This window comes from Semicossyphus pulcher, unplaced genomic scaffold, assembly GCF_022749685.1.
Source record: "Semicossyphus pulcher isolate SPU_LCO1_2020_fin unplaced genomic scaffold, fSemPul1.0.p SCAF_6, whole genome shotgun sequence".
NCBI classification, from domain to species: domain Eukaryota; kingdom Metazoa; phylum Chordata; class Actinopteri; order Labriformes; family Labridae; genus Semicossyphus; species Semicossyphus pulcher.
In genome coordinates, this window is record NW_027211737.1 from 24,674,213 (window position 1) to 24,696,730 (window position 22,518).

The 22,518-nt window shown below is 41.3% G+C and overlaps 1 protein-coding gene across 2 annotated transcripts; it reads right to left on the reverse strand.

Moving 5' to 3' along the window:
* Positions 1 to 315: 315 nt before the first annotated feature.
* ncs1b (neuronal calcium sensor 1b) lies at positions 316 to 19,625 on the reverse strand. Of its 2 annotated transcripts, XM_069682907.1 has the most exons (10): positions 19,468 to 19,625; positions 18,760 to 18,872; positions 17,623 to 17,765; positions 13,756 to 13,780; positions 6,403 to 6,541; positions 3,420 to 3,498; positions 2,205 to 2,293; positions 2,051 to 2,128; positions 1,359 to 1,466; positions 316 to 875 (listed from the first exon to the last, which is right to left on the reverse strand). In XM_069682907.1, the coding sequence occupies exons 3-9, from the start codon at positions 17,684 to 17,686 to the stop codon at positions 1,368 to 1,370; spliced, it is 573 nt and encodes a 190-aa protein (XP_069539008.1). In that variant the 5' UTR covers positions 17,687 to 17,765; positions 18,760 to 18,872; positions 19,468 to 19,625; the 3' UTR covers positions 316 to 875; positions 1,359 to 1,367. The 2 variants fall into 2 exon arrangements, with proteins under 2 accessions (XP_069539008.1, XP_069539009.1); XM_069682908.1 differs by lacking the exons at positions 18,760 to 18,872; positions 19,468 to 19,625 and having other exon boundaries at positions 17,623 to 17,942.
* Between the last annotated feature and the right edge of the window lie 2,893 nt (positions 19,626 to 22,518).

Sequence of the window (22,518 nt, forward strand, 5' to 3'; positions counted from 1 at the left end):
ATACGCCGCGTTGCTCGGTCATGTCGTTCAGGATGTGGCTGTGCAACACTGCAGACACTGGGTGCTCGTGCTAACGGGGAAGTGGAAACACAATAGGATGCAAACATAGTAAAATAATCCATAGAAAAGTCTCCGCTCCTTCAACACTCTCCTTTAAATAAAAACCCTGTTTTCTCTCAGGAAAAGGAAACCTCAGAATGTGAGAATAAAACAATCCCACAATGAAAAATACAGTGCAATACATGTCAACACCTTCGATAAAAAATTAAACTTCATTCCATACTCATGAGGAAATTCTCGTAAATGCAGCAAAGCAGAAAATAAATTACCATTATATTTACATAATATTATGTACAACATACTGCTTAATGACTTTAAGTTAGTGTTCACGTTATCACCAGGTAACACTTTTTTCCAGATACTCCCGGGTTTAGAGTCTCTCCATGAGGTGATGAAGCAGCAACAGTTCCTCTGAGCGGCTCATGTGCTTCACCTGGTTTACAGCATGTGAAGACGCACGCTAACATCTCAGAGGGGATTCAGTTCCTTGGACTGTTCATGGGAAAATCACAACACTGCGCTTGTAGTTATGCTCATACACAGTCCACAACACTCAAGTGCGTATGTGGTGCCACATAGCTGTAGAAGCACGGATAAATGGCTTAGGGCTTTGCTGACATGTTTGAATGCTCCGTACACATCAGAGGATATATTTGTTTACAATCCTTACAGGAAATGTTGACGAACAGCTACTTGACACAGATGCCGTGCGTCCGCCTCTGGGTGAGCTGGGTTAAATGCGGCTTCCTCCCGTTACAGGTGTGATGGTGCTGGATTAGCGTGTAACGCACAGGAGGATGCTGAGGTGGATCCATCTGAGGAGTTGCAAGAGTTCACCAGTGAGGACAGTAAGTGGAGCCATAATAATCTGGGTGTGTTCAGAGCATGCAAAATAATCTGTAAACAGAGCTAATGCATTAGTAAAATATGTCTTCACAGGCTCGCTTCACAGTTGACAAAACGCTGAGCAGGATGTTGGCAACAATTGGCAGCGGCCGGCGCATTGCATAAGGCAGTGAGAGGAGAGGGCTGTCTCGCTCTTCACTCAGCACTGCAAGACTATTTGATTGCCAGCAAACAAGTGGGCCATGTGAATTATTCATAGGAACAAACTGCAAGCAGAAAAGTGGCTTCTTCACTTTGGTTTCAGCACACGGTCTGGGGTTCCTTTCTTTTATTCTGTGCTCTGATGAAATGGGAATTACACAGTATTAGCTTGGAGCTGAGGCATGACCCAGGATTGAAAATCACTCAAGCAGGGAAGTATGCAGGTATTCGCTCATTAATACCCCACTCACCTTGCATTGCTACACAAGTCCATCATAGAGTGATAAAGCCTGAACAATAGAGGGGTCTGCTTTTGAACCCTCCTGGAACTCCTGCAGAGTCAGCTTCCCATCCGCGTTCTGGAAGAAAGAATATGAGACTCAATGAAACTGAAACCCTCGAATGCTTTGACAAAGAGCAACCAGCAGGGGGCAAAAGAGGCTCTTTAGCTCAATCACGTTACCCCCGTTTTATGCTGTTGGACTGATCTTTGCTTCACTGCACTTCGATGATAGCCACTCACTGCCAATACAAATCAAGCGCTGCTGTGCTGCACAGCTAGTCTAAAGGGCTGATCTTGGCAGTAGCGGGCTGACAAATACACCCATGTCTCATCTTTCACTAAAGCTGAGTAGATTCTTGGGGTGGAGGGAGTAGGCATTAGCACCGAGGGCTTGGGGTGGAGGGGACTATATATGATGTTTATAGACTGCGGTCGGTGTTAGTGACGCTGTGATGGCTACAGATAACCGCTCTAAACTTAACAGTGTCCATGTCAAAGCCCTGAGGGTGGCAACAAAGGCAGATTCAGTCCTCTTAGAGGTGAACTAATAATGATAACTTGTATTTAGTGTCAGGAACAGTTTGATGCTAAAAGTGGGAAAAGAACGGAGTGCTTTCATCATTGTCTTCTCTACCTTAGTGTTGACAATAAAATACTTACCTTGTCCATCATTGCAAAAATGCGATCCACTCGTTTCTCTGGTGTGTTTTCTTCTTCTGGCAGCTCCACAGTGTTCCCCTTAAATAATAAATCATAACATTTTTTACCATTCAAACAATTCAGATTTATATCTCTGATGTTTAATCAAACTTACCACCATCTGATATATGGCATCTACGATGTTCAACATCTCATCCCGGGTGATGTAGCCGTCATTGTCAAGGTCGTATAATTTAAAAGCCCCTGTGTAGAGAAAGATGTTGAATTAAAAAGGGTGTATTAAAGTGTTAAACAAAATATTACATGAGCAGCTCCAGTCATGTTTTAAGACATATAAAATGCTCTGCTTGAAATAATAAATTATGTCTGTTTTTCTGCAAAATACGTTAAATTCCTCCCAAGACATCTCCTTCTCCCTCATTAAAAACTCAGAATCTGCATAGGCCCCGCCCACTATGCACATTTCCAACCTCCCCCTCTGTCGCGAAAACAAAACACGTCTCTGCCATCGTTTAATGGCAACTTGTTGAAACTTAGCTAGCTTGAAATGTAGTAATTAGTAGCAGCAACGTTAACGTTAACGTTAGTAGTCGACGACGACGACGACGACGACGACGGTTACAACTGGGTCGCGCATCGCCCAAGTGGTTGCCATAGGTTACACATAATGATATGCATAGCGTCACCCCGTCCATTAACGGGATTGGCTCCTTAGGTTTGTGACATCTCAAACCTGCCAATCTGAAAATGTGTTGTTCAGCCTGTCCTTGGTACACTGCAGTTTAAAAGCAGACAGGCCCAGCCATGGAGATGACCGCTTATTTTGTCCCTGATATGTCTTGTAGCACATGAAGAACACCACATGGAGATGTTCACAAGGTTAAACACTTGATTTTCACTGGAGGGGGGCTTTAAATTATAAGGTTTTTTTAGTAGGTGACTCTATAGAAAAATTAAAAAGCTACTTTTACTTTAAAATGTTAAACAATCAATTATATTAAGCTTTATATTTACATAGATTACAAAGGATAAAGTGTGTCAGGTCATTGGACACACAGGCAGAAGTCTTAGTTAAATAGGGCGACGGGACAATTCAGGATATAAATAATCATCACGCTGTGATTCAGGTACACAGTTACAGCTAAAGTTACAGGTTATTTTAGGGTGCCATTTTTAAGAAAGGTTACAAATATATTCGGCCATAACCGCAGGTTGCAGACGCTTGCTGTATCTTGCTAATAACCTTCTGTTTGCTGCTCTCTAGGAACTTGCCTGTCCTCTTTCATATGCAAGCATGGCAGTCAATCCTAACTCCTGTCATTTAAATGTAAAAAAAAAAATAGAGGAGGAGGAGGGTGCATCTGCTTACATCTCAACTTCTCATCTAGAGTCCCCCGGGAGGTCACAGACAGGGCCTGGATGAACTCAGAGAACTCGATGCGTCCGTCCTGCAGAGTGACAAAGAGGGAGAGAGAGAGAATAGGAGAGAGGAAATGGCCCAGTGATGAGACGAGCATATTACTTCACACGTGTTAGAACTTCTCTTTGAAGATCTCCATGCTGTATTTTCATGATGTCCTTGTTGTATTTTGCTCATAACAGGGCCAGACGGTTGCTCCAAGTCAGGTTCTATTTTTGCCCTACACCTGGCTCTCTCCTGAGGCGGAAATATGTCACCTCTGGTCATTAGTGAGATGGATGCTACTGGCTCATAGTCTAAAATTTACAGCAAACAAACAACCGCAGTGTATTTGGGACGGAGATGTTTAATATTTTTCCAATGACTCTGCATCATGAATGGGCATGGCGGATAATCCTGTCCAACAACACTTATCTTCACTCAGCTTTGTTCAATTCCCAAGCATTAAATCTTAACAAAGAGGCTCAAATATCCAATAACCTTCAGTGTTCTTTGTGCAGCGAGGAGAAACGTCTCTTAACAATGATAATAATTAAGTGGCTCAAACGCCGCTAATTCAGACCAACTCTTTAAATTATGACTTTCAGCTTCAAGCAACTGCTAGAGATTTACTCAAATCAATGATTAAGGCCTTTGCATTTGCAGAATATAGTGTTATTATGGACTGGGTGTCTGTGGTGACGTTCACAGAAAAAATCACAAGTGGCGCCCAGTTAGTGACGCATTTTCCATCACCCAGCAGTGGGTGGTCTGCCAGAGAGGGTAAGCGGAGCTAAGCGGCTGCTTTTCGGTCTCTGCAAGTGTTGCGAGTAAATAGTAATCTACTATGGCTGAACAAACAAAGAAAAGATGGATGACTACAGATACAACTTCAAAAATAAGTGAAAATCCCCCCAAAAAAGAAACAAATTCAACACTCAGATGAAGGAAAACAGTCTAAAAAGGAAAGCGACCACGAGCAAGGTAATCAAGAGTTACAACACTTGATTTTGACAACCAGAACCAACTGTAGACGTCTGGTTATCTGGGACGTATGCGCCTGCAATTTCCGTTTATTTCTAAAGAAACTGAGAACTTCGAGATCATAACTTTAAGGACTGCGTGACATCACAAATGTTTTCCAACATCTGCTTACCTGTAAGCGCAATGAGTTCAGCCACAGCTGTAGAAGACAAGACAAGCGCTCGTCATGGCCTTGGGGTCAGCTAACTTTATCACTACCAGACATCTGACCAGGCAGACAATGCTGAAGTCATGCATTGCCGATTACATAAGTCATAAAAACAGTTAAGATCAATGCATTCTCTAACTATGGGGTGCCTAACGCTAATGAAGGTCACAGATAAACATCAGACGGAGGGGTTTGTCTGATGTTCCTGACACAAAGCCTCTTAACTGAAGTCAATAAACCTCCAGGGGCTCACCAACAACCCAGGAGCGGCTCCTCTACAGTTTGTCTTCCTCAACACTATTTGAATAATCCCGCACAGCTGCAATGAGGTGGATTACTTCAGACAAATGTGGCTTATAAAAATGTTTTAAATCTTGCTTTCTCATCAAGTCCTCTTATCCTGAAAAAAACACACTCATACCTTTAAAAAAAAACTGGCATCCACTCTTAGAAACGGATTCTGGCACAAACCTCAGAGTTCTGATTATGTGTTACTACTGATGCTGTGAATCATCCTCAGCGCTCTGTTTATCATAGTTAAAGAGGGGAGTCATCTGGGCGATTGAAACACTGACTGAAAATGTTCATTTAGACAGTGATTTACTGTAGTTATCAGAAATACAAAGAACAAAAGTAAGGGCAAAAATTAGACATTACAAAATTAAACGTTTGTAGTAGGGATGCACAATATTATCGGCACGTTATCGGTATCTGCACATTAAGACTTGGAAACGATATTTTCCGCTGATAAAACAACACTTTGATTATGCCTAAATGCTCAATGATTCCCTATAAAAGCTTGACCTAATGCTACGACATTAACACAGCCAGAACGTGCTCGTGCACTGCCTGCGCCACGCCTCTTCCGACAAGTGTGAAGAAGGGTGCAAGACCTCTGCGGTATGGCAGTTTTTCAAAGTTTCCGAAACGGACAACAAGGTTGATTTCATCTTGTGTATTTGTTCTGTGCAACAGGTAAAATTTGCCCTAGTTGTTGCTATCATTAGGATTGTCTCAGGGAAAGCATCATCCAAACCTGTATGAATATTACAGTTTGAAAAAAAATGTTATATACAAATAAATATGGCATATAACCACTAAGTTTAAGTAGTTTTCTTATATTGCCCAGTGAATGTGTACATTTTAAAAAGCACTGTATTATGTTATTTCTACATCTGCCAGTGGGCCACTATAATAAGAGCAGGCATGATATCAATTCCACTACAGGGGAGAAGTGATGTTCTCCGCAATGGCGTGAAAAAAAACATGTGCCTAATATATCGGTATTGATATCGGCAAAAAGGGTTGGAAAATAATGGCATATCGGCAAAAAAATCCAATATGTAGCATCCCTAGTTTGTAACATAAACATAGAATATCAAGGGCTTATACTGCATGTTATGATTACACTTGGCCTCGAATTTCAATACATTTCAGTGTCCAAAACAGCTTTCATTCAGAAGAGCTTTAAATAAATAACCTTTTTTTGTATACAAACCTGTTGGCCTGCAGTTCTAAAAAAAATAATAAGCGCAGAGAGCAACTGGAACAATACCAGGAGGAAAATAAAAATGATTTATGTACGACATTGCCCTTTCGTTCTGTGCAACCTCTGGCTGAAAAAGATTAGCTCCATCCTCGGACACTGGTGCCTTTAACAACATTTTCCCTATCTAGCGGCAGCCCCGAACAAACAACCACTGTTTAACATTTTCTTTGTCATGTTGAAGTAAATAATTACAAACATTTTTAATCACCAACCTTATTTTCGTCAAACACATTGAAGACAAAGGAAGCAAACTTTGTGGGATCTCCAAAAGGAAAGAACTGCTTGTATATCTTCTGAAAGCCGACAGCATCCAGCTGCCCGCTGGGACAGTCTTTAATGAAACCTTTGTACCTGAAAAATAAAACACAGATCGAGATTATTCAAAGATATCATCTATAATGTAAAAAAGAACACAACATCAAGAAAAGACTAACAATGGGAATAAATTCAGGCCCCTTCCACACGTCTGCAGCAGCCATTACTGATGCGCTTTGAAAGATTGTGCTGGATCAAAAAGCTAAAGTGCAAAGCTATTTGTCTCATTCACAGATAAGACGATCGCCCTAATCCAATAGCAAGCCCAGAGTGGTTAGCTCTAATCAAATTACTCTCTAGTCCTCTTTTGATAATATGCGTGGCTGATAGATAAGTCTGAGCGCTTCCTCTCGCCGCTGGAAATGACATATCTGGAGAGCGCCTTAATATCACTATTAGTCTAAATATAGCAGCGTTTCATGAGCAATTTCAAGCGCAGTCACTCAAAGGTAGGCGGTTTCCTTGCACATCTTCATAAAGGAGCACAGCAGCATCAAAGTTGAACTACAGTGTAACAGGTCAGGGCACAAGGAAGAGAGCTTGACAAAAATAAATGCCAGATGAAAAGTAAGAAAAGGAGGAAATGGCAGGGACGTAATAATACTTCCTGGGTATAAAAAGGATTGCAAAAAGCCTTTGCTCTTGATAACTTCTGACGCAAGTTCACACAAGGGAGTGCTGCGTGTTCGTCTCTGATTCAGTTAAGACTGTTCAAAACAAGGTTGGGCTGTAATTACGGCCAGAGAGACAGAGAGAGAAGGAGAGGGAGGGAGAGAGAGTGCTCTGATGAAGAATGAAGGCCAGGACACATCTTTTTCCACTCCTCACTCCTCTTAAACTCTTTACTTTTAATCTGCCTCAGAGTTAATGAAGGCAGCTCTATATAGTGGGAGAGATGGAGAGACGCTTTGAGGAGCAGCTGGGAAAAAAGTTCGGCAACAAGAGAAGCAGAAGCATGTAATTCACATTTGAATTATCTGGAAATATGCATGAAATATGAAAGGCTGGCTCACTAAATGCAGGATACAACCTAATTGGTATTCAAAGAGCAGAACACACAATGCATAATATATATATATACATAATCCAAAGCCGACCCATTTCACCTGAAACCTTCAATTTTTATGTGCAACTATTTAATTTCATACCAGGCAGCAAATATAAAAGGCTGAATGATAATGTTACGTGCTTTATAGCATAGTGTGCGGACTATATGCATTACGTGTTTTAGTATACGTTTGGACTTCATTGTGTCAGAGGTAGAGCCAAAGTGAACAACTGCTGCCCTCCAATGGGAGAATCTTAACATCCACAACAATTACCTCCATCTGCTAACAAGGTTTACAGGAGGTGTGTGTGTTGCTCCTATTTAATCACTTCAGGTGGGCTTATTTATTTATCTGCCAATTTAAGTTTATCACAAACAAAGTAGAATTCAATTAAAACTTCAACACTAACAACATTATGACCTAGAAGTGTAGGCTGATGCAAGAGTTCCTCTGCCTAGGCTGCAGACCAATTAGAGGCTCATTAATCTCTATTACAGATTCTACATAGAAATGTAGAATCTGGATGCAGTGATGTGGATTTTAGGGATGGCAAGGGTTCTGGTTTTCCGTTTGTACTACACTTGTAGTCCGAACAATATTGACCAATCACATATCAGCTGGCTGCAGCGTATGCAGTCAGCCAGTGTGGAGAGCAAAAGCAGGCAGAACGTAATGACATGCCGGCTCCCAACGATTTAGCTTCTTATTAATCTCTATAAACAGACATCTGCATGCTAACAGCTAACAATCCGCTCTAGATCTAAAATTCATCTTGAGAAAAATTCCCTTGACGCAGTGTGACGAAAGCTGTTCAGATTTCCCGTCTTCCTTGAATGCATCATTAATGATCGATCCAACCTCCATTCAACAAACGAGCATTTTTAAAAGTTGTTTTCTTCTTCCTGACAAAGCTTCATTTATACTTTTTACAAATGTGCATCATGATGTTTTTTCGGCAGAGGTAAGACCCTTTAATTAAAGTAAATCACAAGGAAGCCTTGACAGGAAGACGTTTATCGCCAACTGCCGGCCACATGCCCCAGCATGTTCACCGTTGTCCCCAGAGGCTACACTGTCGTCAGACTATAGCCGATGGGATCTGAGATTGGAGGCTGATTTTTTTTTCCATTATTGTGAGAAAATGTGGAGACAATACAAGTGAAACAAAGTAAAACACATAACAAACATGGAGTTTTAGGATGAATAAAAACAGTTACAAAAAGATCAGACGTTACCAAAGCAGAAATAAAGCAAACAAGGAAAATAGAAGAGACACAACAAAGAACAGATTGGAGGCTGATTAACAGCAACACATGAGGACCTCATGGCTTGTTGCTTCTCTAGAGTTGAGGAACAAACAGATAGGCCTATGTATATACTGGCATCAGTTTGTATGCTCCCTGATAAGAAACAGAAAATTGGGCAGGCTGGGCAGAAATCCTAGCAGAGAAATCTGTTTATTATTGGACTACTCAACATAAATAATGGATGCAAAAAGCTTTCCTGTATCCTTCATCGCATTGACAGGAGAAAGAATTAATACATAATAATTCATTTAAATCAGCGACCACATAAATAATGCCGCCCAGTGGCCCTGATTGATGTCAGAACAGGTCTGCATTTTAAAACCATTATGCCTGACGAAAAGGCTTTAAAGAGTGGATTCTAACCCTGATGCTGTCGACATCATCAGCGTTACTTTTTCTCATGTTGGTGTGCACTGTAGTCTTGAGATTTCTTAATGGAAAGCCTATGATACTGCAGGTATGGTGAAGAAGTGGAAATTTAGGAAGTGGATGCAGTCTAATTAAATACACTGTTGAGCTGCATTATAATTAATGTAGGGGATAAAATGATAAAAGGATATGTTGTTTCTTATGAGTCACTCAACGTTATGTAAGTAAACTACTAAATCACTGGAGTGCCCCTGTAATAAAACTTTTCCCTGCCTGACAGGGCCTGACAGAAGGTTTCTTTTCTGTTACTAATTGTTGCTTGTGAAAATGATAGAGCTGTGAATTAGAAGAGTATCAAAAGTGATGCAAAAAACAGAGGTACTGTTTTTCCTTTTCAAAACCTGGCCCCTACGTAACCCACAATGCAATTCGCCAACAGTTGGCTTTGAGATTTGGGCCGAGACGGGAAACTGACAGTAATTTCCTGTACCTGTGTAACGAGTTTTGCAACGGAGTCACCTCTTTAGGGACCAGGGGCAGGTCCTGAGTTTTTCATCCAAAATGGAAGAGGTGAACACGAGCACAGATTATGACTGATTGCTTCGCCTCAGTCACCAAAGAATATATTGGACCCATTTTTCACAAGTCACATAATGTCTGAACAATCTGACCCTGAATTGACATTTTTCAGACGGACAAATTATGAGAAAAATAACTTTGTTGGAAACTTCTCTTTTAAGCCCGCTTGTCTAAGTCACACATTCTCCCAAAAACAGGCAGCCAGTATCTCCTATCTCTGTCGGTGCTGTTCTGTAAGTGCTGCTGACGTCTCTTTCCAATCAGATACACAGATATTTAAAAGGACTTACATGTAAAACCAAAAGTTCCAAGTTCAGACTGAAAGAAAAGTTGTATTTCTTTGTTTAAAAAAGGTATTATTGTTAGGTATTATTATTGAACTATTTTTGGAGGTGCACTGTGGTGCTGTGGTTAGCGCTGTTGCCTCACACCTAGAAGGTTCCTAGTTCGAATCCTGTGTGAAGTTTGCATGTTCTCCCCATGCATGCATGGGTTCTCTCCGTGTACTCCGGCTTCCTCGCACAGTCTAAAGACATGCTCGTTAAGTTCATTGGTGACTCTGAATTGCCCGTATGTGTGAATGTGAGTGTGAAAACTTGTCTGTCTCTATGTAGGACCTGTGATTGACTGGCGATCAGTCCAGGGTGTATCCCGCCTCTCGCCCAATGACAGCAGGGATAAGCTCCAGCCCCCCCCCGCAGCCCTGAACAGGACAAGCTGTATAGATAATGGATGGATTGACGGATGTTTTTGGAGGGGAAAAGGACACCATGCCCATCTACAGGCAAGTGAATACAATTTAAGATCATTGACGTAACCTTTAAAGTGTCTTCTATGTTATCTTTGATTTGGGTGTGTTATGCTAGTAGCGGCTAATGTAGCAACAAGCTGGTAGCAAAAAGCAGAGATGGGGAGTGCACTACAGAAGTCTGTCAAACTGACTTCTTTCTAAGATTTTGTTTCCTGCCAAACATGTAGTCTTCAGGCCAAACCGACGCTGGCTCTAGTGAAATCACTTAATCAGATTTCACGCAGCTTCCTCTCAAGTCACAAAAGACTTGTTACAACTTTTTTGCTCATATGCAGCGATACTCCCCAAAACCTGAAAACAGGATGTGAAAAGCCCCAATAATAAGTTATTGGCAGAAGGTCATTTTTTAAATACAAATAATTACTGCACTCTTCTTAATCTGATGGTAATTGTAGTTTAGCATATTTATCAGTTTTCAGAGGCTGCATAGCAATATAGCTGTCTCCATTGTAATACTCTGTTGATCTATTGTACACAAGACATCTATCTCATGTCCGTCCGTCCTGTGGGAGAGATCCCTTTAACTCTGTAATTTTTCTCCTATTAGAATCCAGGGTAAAAGAAAAGAGGGTATTGTATCTTGTACAGATTATAAGACCCAAGAGGTTAATTTGTGACTTGTAATATTGGGCTATAGAAAAAATATTCCAATTTAGAGTCACCAGTGAACCTAATGAGCATGTCTTTGGACTGTGGGAGGAAGCTGGAGAACTCAGAGTGAACCCACGCATGCACTGGGAGAACATGCGAACACCACACAGAAAGGCCCCTTACGTGTGAACCAGGGTTCGGATGAGGAACCTTCTATCAGTGAGGCAACGGCGCTAACCACTGCACCACCGTGCACCCTTAGGAAAAATATTACTTGACTTTATTATTGACTTTTTAAAATCCTAAATGAAGTATGTTCTTGTTAAATTATGTTGTTTGTAGTTATTAATGATTTAATCCTAAATTTACATCTTTAGATTTGATCAAAATGCTTATATCTTTCCAGCACCTTGCCGCGTGTCATGCCCCATTCTCTCTTCCCTGTTTCCAACACTAGCCCCTGTCCTCTCCTTCAATAAAGGCAATAAAAGGCTGAAAAATAATCTTTAAAAAAAGTTATGGGTTTAAGTTAAACAAAAACTAAAATCAGTTAAAGTTAATTATTTGGAAATAAATCAGTGTTGGTTGGGCTCCTGTCAAATTCTCGCATAAGGTTTGACTATTTATCAGAGACCTCTTGCCAAATGCTATTTTCCCTTTTTAGCAAGTCAATAATCATATTATTCTGCACATGTTAGGCTTACTTCAACAATTAACATACTACTAGTGGAGTTACATAAGCAGAAAATACATTAGCAGTACAGTTGCACAGTACGGAGGCACTGTAGCAGTGTAAACATGTTCGCTCAGTGTCAGAGACATCAGAGCGATAATCATAATCACCTTCATTTGCCAAGAACATAACATGCACAAGAAATCTGACTTGGTGACACTGGTGCTGAGACACACACAGTCACAGTGTACGTGAAGTGGTGTAATAAGGCCACTACGCACTGAACTTGCAGGGACATAACAGACGTGACATTGTGCATCAGACCACACTGGGGAGGCAGCATGGAGATAAAGTATTTATCACTGGCTCTGGCTCCGACTCCTTGGCATCTACCAGGGTGGTTTGCTAAAGAGTTGTGCAGGATGTTTCTCTTGTTCTTGCATAGCTGGCAGGGACATCACTGCGCTGTGGCATTATGTTATTGATTTCAGGTGAGCCTCGAGCATACAAATGATGTTCCCTTAGAGGAGAATTAGAAAGGGGAACAAATTTAATGTAAAACACAGGCATTTATCTAACCCTGCTAATTCTTCTGTGTCTCTGCCTGTGCTCTAATTACACGCCATCTGGCATTTCCCCTGGTAAAATTCCCTCCCATCCCTCACACTCAATCGTGTTGATTGCTGCTGATCTTCAAGTGAGGACTCATGCAAACTTTCCTGTGAAAGACAGTGAGAGTGATGATGAGCTAGTTGGCTGCAAAGCCGGGGGCAGTGGAGGTTTAAGGAGGGGGTATTCCACCTCAGTGCACTCTGCCAGAGACAGGCCAGAACGGAGGCTCTGGACCTGCCAATGCCCGGTTTTATCTAATGCTGCTGCTGCTATGTGGCTGTGACAGTGCCCTGCCTCCTTCCTCCCCCATAAACCCCTTTAACAGGGGACACGAACAGCGACTAGCTCTCGAGGCACAGCTCTTTTCATGCATGCAGAATTAGGTCGTGAAATGCAAAAGCAAAGCAGGATAACTGAAGTGTGAACATGGAGGAGTGATCACTTTATTACAGTGCTCCCTCTTCTGATATGCACTAGTCTTTGTTTTTCATTTCCAAAGAAACAATAGCCCAAGAGCAGCATGCAGCAAACAAAAGAGATGACTACGCTCATGCTTGAATCATCTCTGTAAAAAATGATGCATTGTCTCTTATCCGTCACCAGCCGCTACAAATTGTGCCTTCAGAAATTAACACCTTGACAGTAATGATCACTCCCACCACAGCTCTGTGACTCTTCCTGCCCTGAGGTGTCTGAATATGTTTCATTTTAAAACATGTAAGCACATGTTATAACACTGTGAGTATTGGCTACAGCGAGATGATGCTTGTGTGGGTCACACTGACTAATAGGTACAGAATCTCACAGGAAGGATTACTGATCAGCAACCTTGTGTCGGATCTGAGGCCGTGTAGTCATTAAGTGCCTGAAAGTGAAAGGACCTTATGCCCCAGGCATTCTTCTGTTATCAGACATCCCTTTTGCAAAAGGAGCAAAAAGGTTGTTGAGGAATGCATCATGGAAATGTCTGTATCAGTGTTATCAGCCTTCAAAGTCACTTAGTCTCAGTAAGGCTTCAAAGTCATTCTATTTGCAGAGCTTGTCTGTCTTCGGGGCAGTGTGAAGGAGATGGCTGCAAATCAAGCATCAAACTAATTTTAAATACACTGTACACGGATACAAGAAACCAAATCCTGAGCAAAATATATCAAGGTTGGTTTTGCAAATGGGTCAAGATACGATAGCACAATTGCAAATATATGACTTGCCTCACACGAGGAATGGAAACATTGTGATTAAAAATGAATGAAAACACTTACCACTGCTGCACCTCTTTCTCTGTGACTGTAAGAGAAATAAAGAGTGACATTAGCTGAGAGGGAAACTTTGGCTGTCCTAGAAAACAAGGAGCTTGGTGTTAGATACAACAAAGGAGCCACGTAGTTGCATCGTGACTTTGGCCCAATCTTTTCGAACACACGTTTGATTTAACCAAAAATACCACATAATATATAATATACCTATATAAAATAACAGTCTCATTTAAGGGTGTAAATCTCAAGTTTCATCACAATAAAATATGATTTCACAAAGTCTGTCATGATACAATGAGACGATATATAATATCCTTTACATTTAGATCAACTTACAAAATACAACTAAAAATTAATTTGACAGTTTTATTATTGAACCTTTCCAGGCATTTAAAGTGATAATCTCGAAGATTTTCATTTAAATAAATGCCTGATTGAGCCTATTGCCCACTGATGAAAGCCTTTGAATTTGCAGTATGTAGTATTATTATGGACTTGGTGTCTGTAGGGACTTTCACAGAAAAAATCACAAGCAGCACCCAGTTAGTGACGAGTTTTCCATCAGCCAGCAGTGGTTGGTTTTCAGGCCAGGTTTGTTGTGTTTCCTGCACATTGCATCTCATAAAAGCAGTGATTGCATTCAGCGCCTTGTCAAATCTTTCTCCGAGATCAAAAATATTTCCAGACTACAAATGTATTATTTATTGTTATTCCTGAGAGGGGATTAAATATAAGAGTTAGTCCAATATATCTGATATTATCTGGTTGTTTCTTGGCCATTATCTACCTGGTGTTTAGAAAGAAACAGTGAGACAGATGTGCTGAAAGAAGTTCGAAATAAAGGTGTATCCTAAAGATGATGAATTGCATTGACATTTTCACTTTTTACTGCTGATATTAAATCACTGATCATTGAATTGATACATCATCCCATATCGATGTATCGTTACCCCCCTAGTTTCGACATGCACATGCAAGTGGAAAATAGCAATGTACTATCAGAGACTGTGAATAATAATTTCTCCTGGGCAGTATAGTAGAGGACAAGTGGGAGTAAACCCCAGGGAGCCACAAAAAGACAAACAAGGCTGAAGAAAAGAAGGTCAGACACAGATTTAAGACAGAGACCAGTTTAGAAGGCAGGATGTGTTATCATGCCCACACTAACACCAATATCTGCCAGTATCTAATCAAACAATCCCTCATGGATTTCCCTTAACTCTTTACTTTCTCCAAAGTAACCAAGGCAATTTTCAACTGCTCTGCCCCTGAGCTGACTAATGAAAACAATGGCTGGAGGAAATCAATAGCATTAGTTCAACCAGGTGGTCCTTGGAGAGAGACATTTTGAATTCATGCTGGTGTGAGGCTATACCACTGTACTATTTGTCTATTGGGCCTTGGGCAAAGGAGGAGCCTTATAAATACAACAAACATCTAGTGAGTTAATCGATAATGTCTTCTAGTGTAATGTTTAACCTTGAGGAAAGTGAGGGTTCCTTCAACCAGGGAGGCAAAACTTTTACGCCTACTTGTAATAAAAAATACTTTTTTGGGTGAATAAACTAAAACTACAGTAATGTCCAACGACCTCACAATGCAAGGGACGGGTCAGGTAATACAAAATGTATTCATGAGTATTGCAGTAACTTTACCATGAAATTTACACATGTACTTTATAATGTGCCTTCAGCTATTCTGGAGCAGAATCACAAAGAAGCTATCCATAAGAAAGCCAGGACAGGTAGCCTCCGCCTGCATACATCTCCACCTAATTTGTTCTGCTCAGCATTTCACTACAAAAGCCATCATGTGACCCCTACCAGGGCAATAAATGTCAGGGTCAATCTCACGACTGTCAGCCATGCCAAGCTACCATTAAATTGCCCTGAAAAGTCAATGCAGTCAGAAATTGAGGCAATTTAACATGGCTAGGAGTTAATAAAAAAAGAAATGCATTATATAACTCAGTCAGAGGCAATGGGTAATAATGCAATCAGCCCATTGCAGGAGAGAGTAGGGCCCACTCAGCTGCTCGGCCCTGCAGGGTCTGCTAGCACACACCCAGCTTGAGCTCTGTCACTGTGAGCTTCTTCATGGCTTTGACAACTTACAAAATCATCATGCTGCTACATGGGCCAGGCCTTCATCCTGCAGACATTTTGATAGGACTGTTGGTCTGTCCATGTGATGCCAGAACAGTCACTCGGACTCAGATTTCTGGGTTGAATTAAGCTCTCTTTGAAGTACAGGTGAGAGTGCAACCACACTTTTTAACAGGAACAAGAAAGAAAGACTGGCTAGCCAGAGCGGTTGCACAGTGTAATGTAGTCTTTGATCAGAATGTGTTTAATTTAAGGTCATAATAATTTTCTTATGAAGATGCCTGCATTTACAACATACAAGAAAGTAGAAGAGAAACAAAACAGGCTGTATTTATGGCCTGGCCTTGTTGGTAGCCTGTCAACACAGAGGGCATAATTCGTTTTGCCTAAAAAAAAAAAACAGCCTTCTTCTTCTATCACCGAAACAAAAAGACACATAGGCGCGGAGAAATTTATAAGTCCCCAATCTGTCAAGAGCCAAGGGAAAGTGTTTATTAAAATGGCAGACAAAGCATCTCATGGGAGAGCAAGAGAGGGATGCAACTGGATGAGGGAAAGCAGAAATAGTCTCAACAAGGCAACAACAGACCAAGAGAGAGTGATCACACAGGGAGAGAAAGCTTGGTGCCCCTCTCAGCGATGCTAACCAGATAAGATCCTAATTATACTATTCCATTCCTTGCTCAAAGAGGGCAATTAGGGGATAAAGCGGGAGAGACAGGGCGAAAGGGTAAGAGAGGAGGACAGAGAGAGAGAGAGAGAGAGAGAGAGAGAGAGAGAGAGAGAGAGAGAATGAGTGAGTGAGTAAAGGACAGCAGCAAGCAGCCCAGCCCAGCACGAAGCCCAATCTTCCTCCACAGCAATTTCCTGCCACAACAGCCTTCCTTGGCTCCGCTGTGGAGAGACCCACCACACAAATAACACTGTCATTAAGCAGCCAATGGATGTCAACTCCCACCCACACCTGCACACTGTACAGCTCAAATAATAATAATAACGCTCCCTCCAGAAATAGCAGACAAATGATTAATATAGTGAGTTCCTGGCAGACATTGTGGCGGTAATTATAAACATAATTTCTGCTCAGAATTGATTGACAACGGTGAGGGAATTATTTTGTTTATCAGGAGATCATTGCTAAAAAAGTTAGTGCTATAGGGTAAGAAAAGTGAATGCTGTCGATTTGCAACGTCGTTATAAGTCGACAGGAACATCATGATCTCATGTACTTGTTATGTTGCAGATTGAATCCAGCTTCTGAATTAGAATTCCACTAAAAATGTCACCATTTCTGTCAGTCTGAATGAAGGAATGCAATTTATAATTGTGACATGTATAGAATTAATTACTTTACATTTAATTCAGTCTATATTCTGTATTCATATCTATCTTCTATCTCTTTGTATTCATATAAAACTATACAGAGTGTTCATGATCTGCATATAAAACCACATCCTCATCTCTAAAAGCCCCCTGCTTGGAAACTGATACAAACTCAGCATCTCCATATTCATTAATCCCTTCAGCGTGATTTGAAGATGCTGATTACAACTTTTGCCAGACCTTAGCTGATCCCAATTTGCTCCACAACATTTTAATGTAAATTGAAATCAGACGGGGGGCTTATTCTCAGCTGACATTTAGTGAAAGCTCTAAGTAACTGATGTGGAATCTCAACACATCCAAGTCTTTATTCTAATACAGGCAGCAGAGAAGAGATTTTGTGCAGGATTTTCTTTCTACAGACAAAAGACCTGAAAGTACTTACAGTAAGTTTTCCTTGTCAACTCCTCCACCACTTCTGGCTTGAGCTTGCTGTTTGATTTACCCATGATCTTCAGCTCTCCTCCACACCTCCAAATCCACCTTGGCACGCAGCACCTGTTACTACCTCCTCTCCAGTCTGCTCCTCTGCCAAAAACACACACAAACGTGGGCCAGTTTTAGGTGCAATGACACCGGTGAAAGAAGAGAAAAACGCTTTTGTTTTGGTTTGTAGGGAAAAAAGAAAAGAAACTCCCATTCAAGCCAAAAAAAGTCTATCGTTCTGTGTAGTTCACTCTAGCTGCTGCCATGATCTGCTCTGTCATCAGCCCTGGCACTCCAGACTGCCTATTCAAACCCCGGGGGCCCTGTGAAGAAGGGTCGGCAGGTTGCTGAGTCTATATGAGCGCAGCCGAGTGCCTATGTGACCACCTCGTTTCTTCACAGCGGTCCGTGGGCGAAGAGTGGCGTTTGGATGCGTTGCTACCTTCGTCCTTGGATACAAGAGTCACTCAGTGGCTGGGTTAAGCACGCTCACTCCCTCACAGTCATTCTCTGTTCTCACTCCTCCCACCCCTCCTTTCCCACCACTATCTCTATTGCTCTGGGTAAGTTACTGTAGAAAAGAATCCTCCCTCTTGACAGCTCAGATAAGGAGGTGTGTAAACTAAAATACAATGAACAGAGCTCGCCTTGGATGCGCCCTGCTGTACTTTGCTCTCACTCAAAGTATTAACTCTAATCCCTGGGATTTATACGCACAAAACAGTTAAAGAAAAAGTAAAAGGTCTCAGTAATAATTTATGAAAAGAAAAAAGAAGCAAGGTCTCTTTATATAGTTCAAGATGCCAGCTGAGAAGAGAGCTGGTCTTGCTCTTAAAATAAGCGTGTGAGCTGTCTACCAAGCATATAGGCGGATTTGAAGAGTGACAGTTTTCTTTTCTTCTCTGTTCTGACTCATAAGTCCCCCTCCTTCCTGGCCTCACGACAGCATGGTATGGTGATTTCCTCCTCTCTGTCACAGCAGACAGGAGATGGGGGATAATGGAATTTCTTTGTATCGTGGGCCTGGCGTCGGCATGCACTGATGCCTAACCACAGCAGCTGTGCGAGCCACAGAATAGGAAAATACTATATGCACCTTCACTGCAAACATCTGTTCTCCGTCTCCATGGCTGGTGATGTCCTTCTGAGGGATGCCACGCTGGTAATCACCATCTTGTGTTGTTTTCAGCCTTGTCTTCCTCGGTTTTACTACAAAAATAGACAGACAGAGAGCAGTTACAGAGAGAGTTGCTGTGTTTTAGTGGAAATGTACTGTTTTGTCACCTAGAGCCACAGGCATATGACTACTGGAGTGGAAAAACACTAAAAACGACCTTTATACTGTCTGCCAAAGCTGCCGAATTTAGCCGACAGGCACATATGAGCAAGAGGAGTGTAGTAAATGTAAATTGAACTACTGCTGCTTTATAAAGCTAATCAAGTCTCGGAAACGATCGACTCAATTCAAGTCTTTAGAAAAAAGGTGACTAGGTGAAGACAGCACAATAATACAAACGCAGACGAACTCCTAAATTCTAAATAAATAAATGGCTTTAGTAAAACACATAAAAGACGCTTTGTTTCTACATATTTATACTTGTTTTGGTCAACAGGAGAAAGAAAAACGCATTTATAGACACGGCAGCAGCAGGTGGGATGTTGCATGGCACCATAGCAACACACAGTTTATGGCTACAGTGCAACGGCTACAGTGCGGGAGGCTCGCGAGTCATTGTACTCGCAACGGTTGGTACCCACGCTGTTACTTTAAGCTAGTTAACCAAAAAGAAACCAGTAAACTCACCTTGAAATGAATAAAAGCGTAATTTCGGGGTTTACATGAGCTACAGACGCGGAAACTCGCCGTCTAGACAGTCTCAGAGCAGCATGGAGACCCTCACTGACCAACGTTTGTGTTCCTCCGCCGAGTTCCGGAGCAACCGACTCGCTCGTGCTGCTCTGATGCCGCCGTCGGGGAGTGACGTTGCTGCTGCTGCTGCTGCTGCTGCTGGCCCCGACCAACTCCGCTCAGTGCCAGAGACACTGACGTCGCGGTACCACTGGTTATACACTAACTCTTTGTGTGCTTTAAGAGGATCTACACGTGTCATCTCATACACAGTGAAGTATTAGTCTACCCATGTCACTTTTTCACACACATTCTCATTCACGAAAGCAGATGTGGTACCTTTAGTTAGCTTGTATGCCCATTTTTGTGATACTCATGTAAGCTAACGTCTGGGTATCCTTCTACGGAGGTTGAACTGGCTAACAAATAGCTGATAATGTTTTTCATTATGTTATGACTCAGTAGTACTTTATTTTGCATTGGCTTATTACTGCATTAGTATGATAAACTAAAATTATTAAGCTGTGGAAAGGACTGTACCGATATTAATGACCTAATGTTGAACCTCTGACAATTAATTTCTATCCTAATAGCGCTGTAGGTATGTCTGCTTATTAACTTTACATGTTTTTTAAATCTGAAATGATATCTGATAAAATACTTGGGTTGTAATTGTAGCCTAGAAATTGCTTTTAATAGGATAATTAAGCATTGTCAAGGGTATTAATTGATGCAGCAGGAACTGTGATATCACGAATTTAGTCCTTAGTAAGGGTCAAACTCCAAAAACACTACAATTCCCAGAATGCAACATAACAGTCTTTGCTGTCGTGTAAACTTTCTAGCTCCACCCACGTGGTCTTAACAGTTTCTTTTAAAAACAGACTTATCTAAACATGATGGCATTTATATTTTCTCTTACTCTCTCAGAGCCACAGAAACATTATACAAGTGTTTTCAAAGACTGAGTACTACTCTACAGGAAGTAAATAGATGGTTACAGTTTTTAGCAGTTTAAATTATTTCAAACGTTTGCTGGAATAGTAATTTATATGGCCATTATAGCAAAAAGGTAGGTCTCCTGCAAGTTGGCGATAAGAAAAAAGACTAAAAGCTTGAGAGTGGGAGATCAAATTGATGAAAACTAAACCAGGAAAATTCAAGTTTATCTAGCCCACTCTAATTACTGCTTTGGAGAGCACAAGGCCGGCTAAGAAACCATGCATATGGGTGTCGGGCAAAATGATTTTAGATATCTAATTTGCTGAAGGAGAGGGAACATATTCAGACTGGTTTGACACAAAAGATGAATGTTCTGCAGTCCTCATATTGATCTCTTATTAGTCTACATGGAGGATGCAAAGACGAGCCGTTTTTTCCCTCGAGTCTCAATTAATAACATTTATTGCTCATGCCTGTTACTCATATTACATATGCTTGAGTCTAAACTTTGCATTCAGACCTTTCACGTGCAGCTTATTGATATTCTGGTCCCAGCAGCCACATGCAGACAGATGTTCAATTACAGCATTTGTCTGCTAACAACTGCTACACTATCATTCAATAGCCCAATAGGAGCTTTCTGCCCATTCATTGGAGGCTAAATGTAGGCTGTGTGGCTTGGCCATCTTAGTATTCTGTGCCCTTCCCTGCAGTCCCTTATTGCAGTCAACTGCAGTTACAGTTGTCTCAGAGGGATAGAGGGAACAAGGCTGAGGACATGGAAAAAGAGGCCATGGCAATATGTGGTGAATTAATGGAAGATTTCTAATCTTTTTGTGCTGTGGATCTGAGAGCAGGTGGGACTGAGTAAATACTTTGAAGGTATGTGGGTTGTAGTCAAAGATAGAGGGCAAACTGACCTCAGACCAAATTACTCATTTGGGTTGCGCAGCTTACCAACAAACAGTTAGTGAACAGCATGTTACAAGAGAGGAAATTGCGTACGTTAAAACTGTCTAAAACAAAGATCTGTTTCTAGAGGTTAAAAGATCCAAATTAAAACATCTTCTTTTCTTGATATCTGATAGTATATTAAAATTTCCATTGCATCAAACACTGGAACAGGCATTTCTCCTTCCCCTCCTATCCATTTATCAGAAACCACACACCATCATCATTAAATCATCATCTTCAGCAGCAGAGAGGAATCATTAAATGCCCCTGCAGCGTCTTTGCATCTCCATGATATGCTGACATATGCTGAAACAGCTGGGAGAAAACCACCGCCTGGAAAATATCTGTATATTTTGCCGAGTTTTAGCACCCACAGTATTGCTTTACAGGCTCAGAAGTCGTCATCTCAGGGCTGACAATATATCATCAACACAATTTGTCTTAATTAGCAGCGAAAACACAAGAAGGCAGTAAAAAGTCCACCAGCGGGTGGAAACAAGCTTTTGTTTACAGATTTCCATATATAACAGCCTGGAGTCGTTCATACATAAACAAAGCACATAACAGCAGAGAGGAGCATCCATATATTTGAAAAGCGGATGTGATGAGGCCATTTGGTGGTGATTTTTTTGTGTGTGACTGTAAGTTTGATTCAACATCTGATCCATCACTGTGGCAGTTTTATAAATAGTCTCAAGCCTCACAGTAAAACAGCTTCAATGAGCTGGACATGAAAGATGTGCTGGATTTAACCACGGCCCTGTGGTTACAGTAACAATTGATAACTTGCGAGATTGAAAAATGCACGATCAAGGGCAAAAGGAAAAATTGGATTAATATAGCACTGAGTCTGTCACTTTGTGCTTAGAAATGCCAGCTACTGAAATTAACATCCTTAATGATTTTCCTTTTAGAGTCAAACAGCATCCAAACGCAGAGTTAAGGCGACGGTCGAAAATAAAGACGTGGGTGAGTGTTTATAGTTTTTTGCACCCATGAATCTTTTACTACAGTGCGACAGATGGAGGGATTCTCATCGTGCAGCAGATGAACCAGAATCTTTTTATGTACAAAGCAGAGCCACTCCACATAAATGCCTCTCAGAATGAA

Bases quoted from the DNA above. Each gene is read 5' to 3' on its own strand.
- ncs1b (XM_069682907.1), bottom strand. From the start codon at position 17,686: ATGGGTAAATCAAACAGCAAGCTCAAGCCAGAAGTGGTGGAGGAGTTG. The intron at 6,542-13,755 runs GTAAGTGTTTTC...TTTATTTTTCAG, and splicing joins GAGAAAGAGGTGCAGCAGTG to GTACAAAGGTTTCATTAAAG. The intron at 2,294-3,419 runs GTAAGCAGATGC...TTCTCTACACAG, and splicing joins TCTAGATGAGAAGTTGAGAT to GGGCTTTTAAATTATACGAC.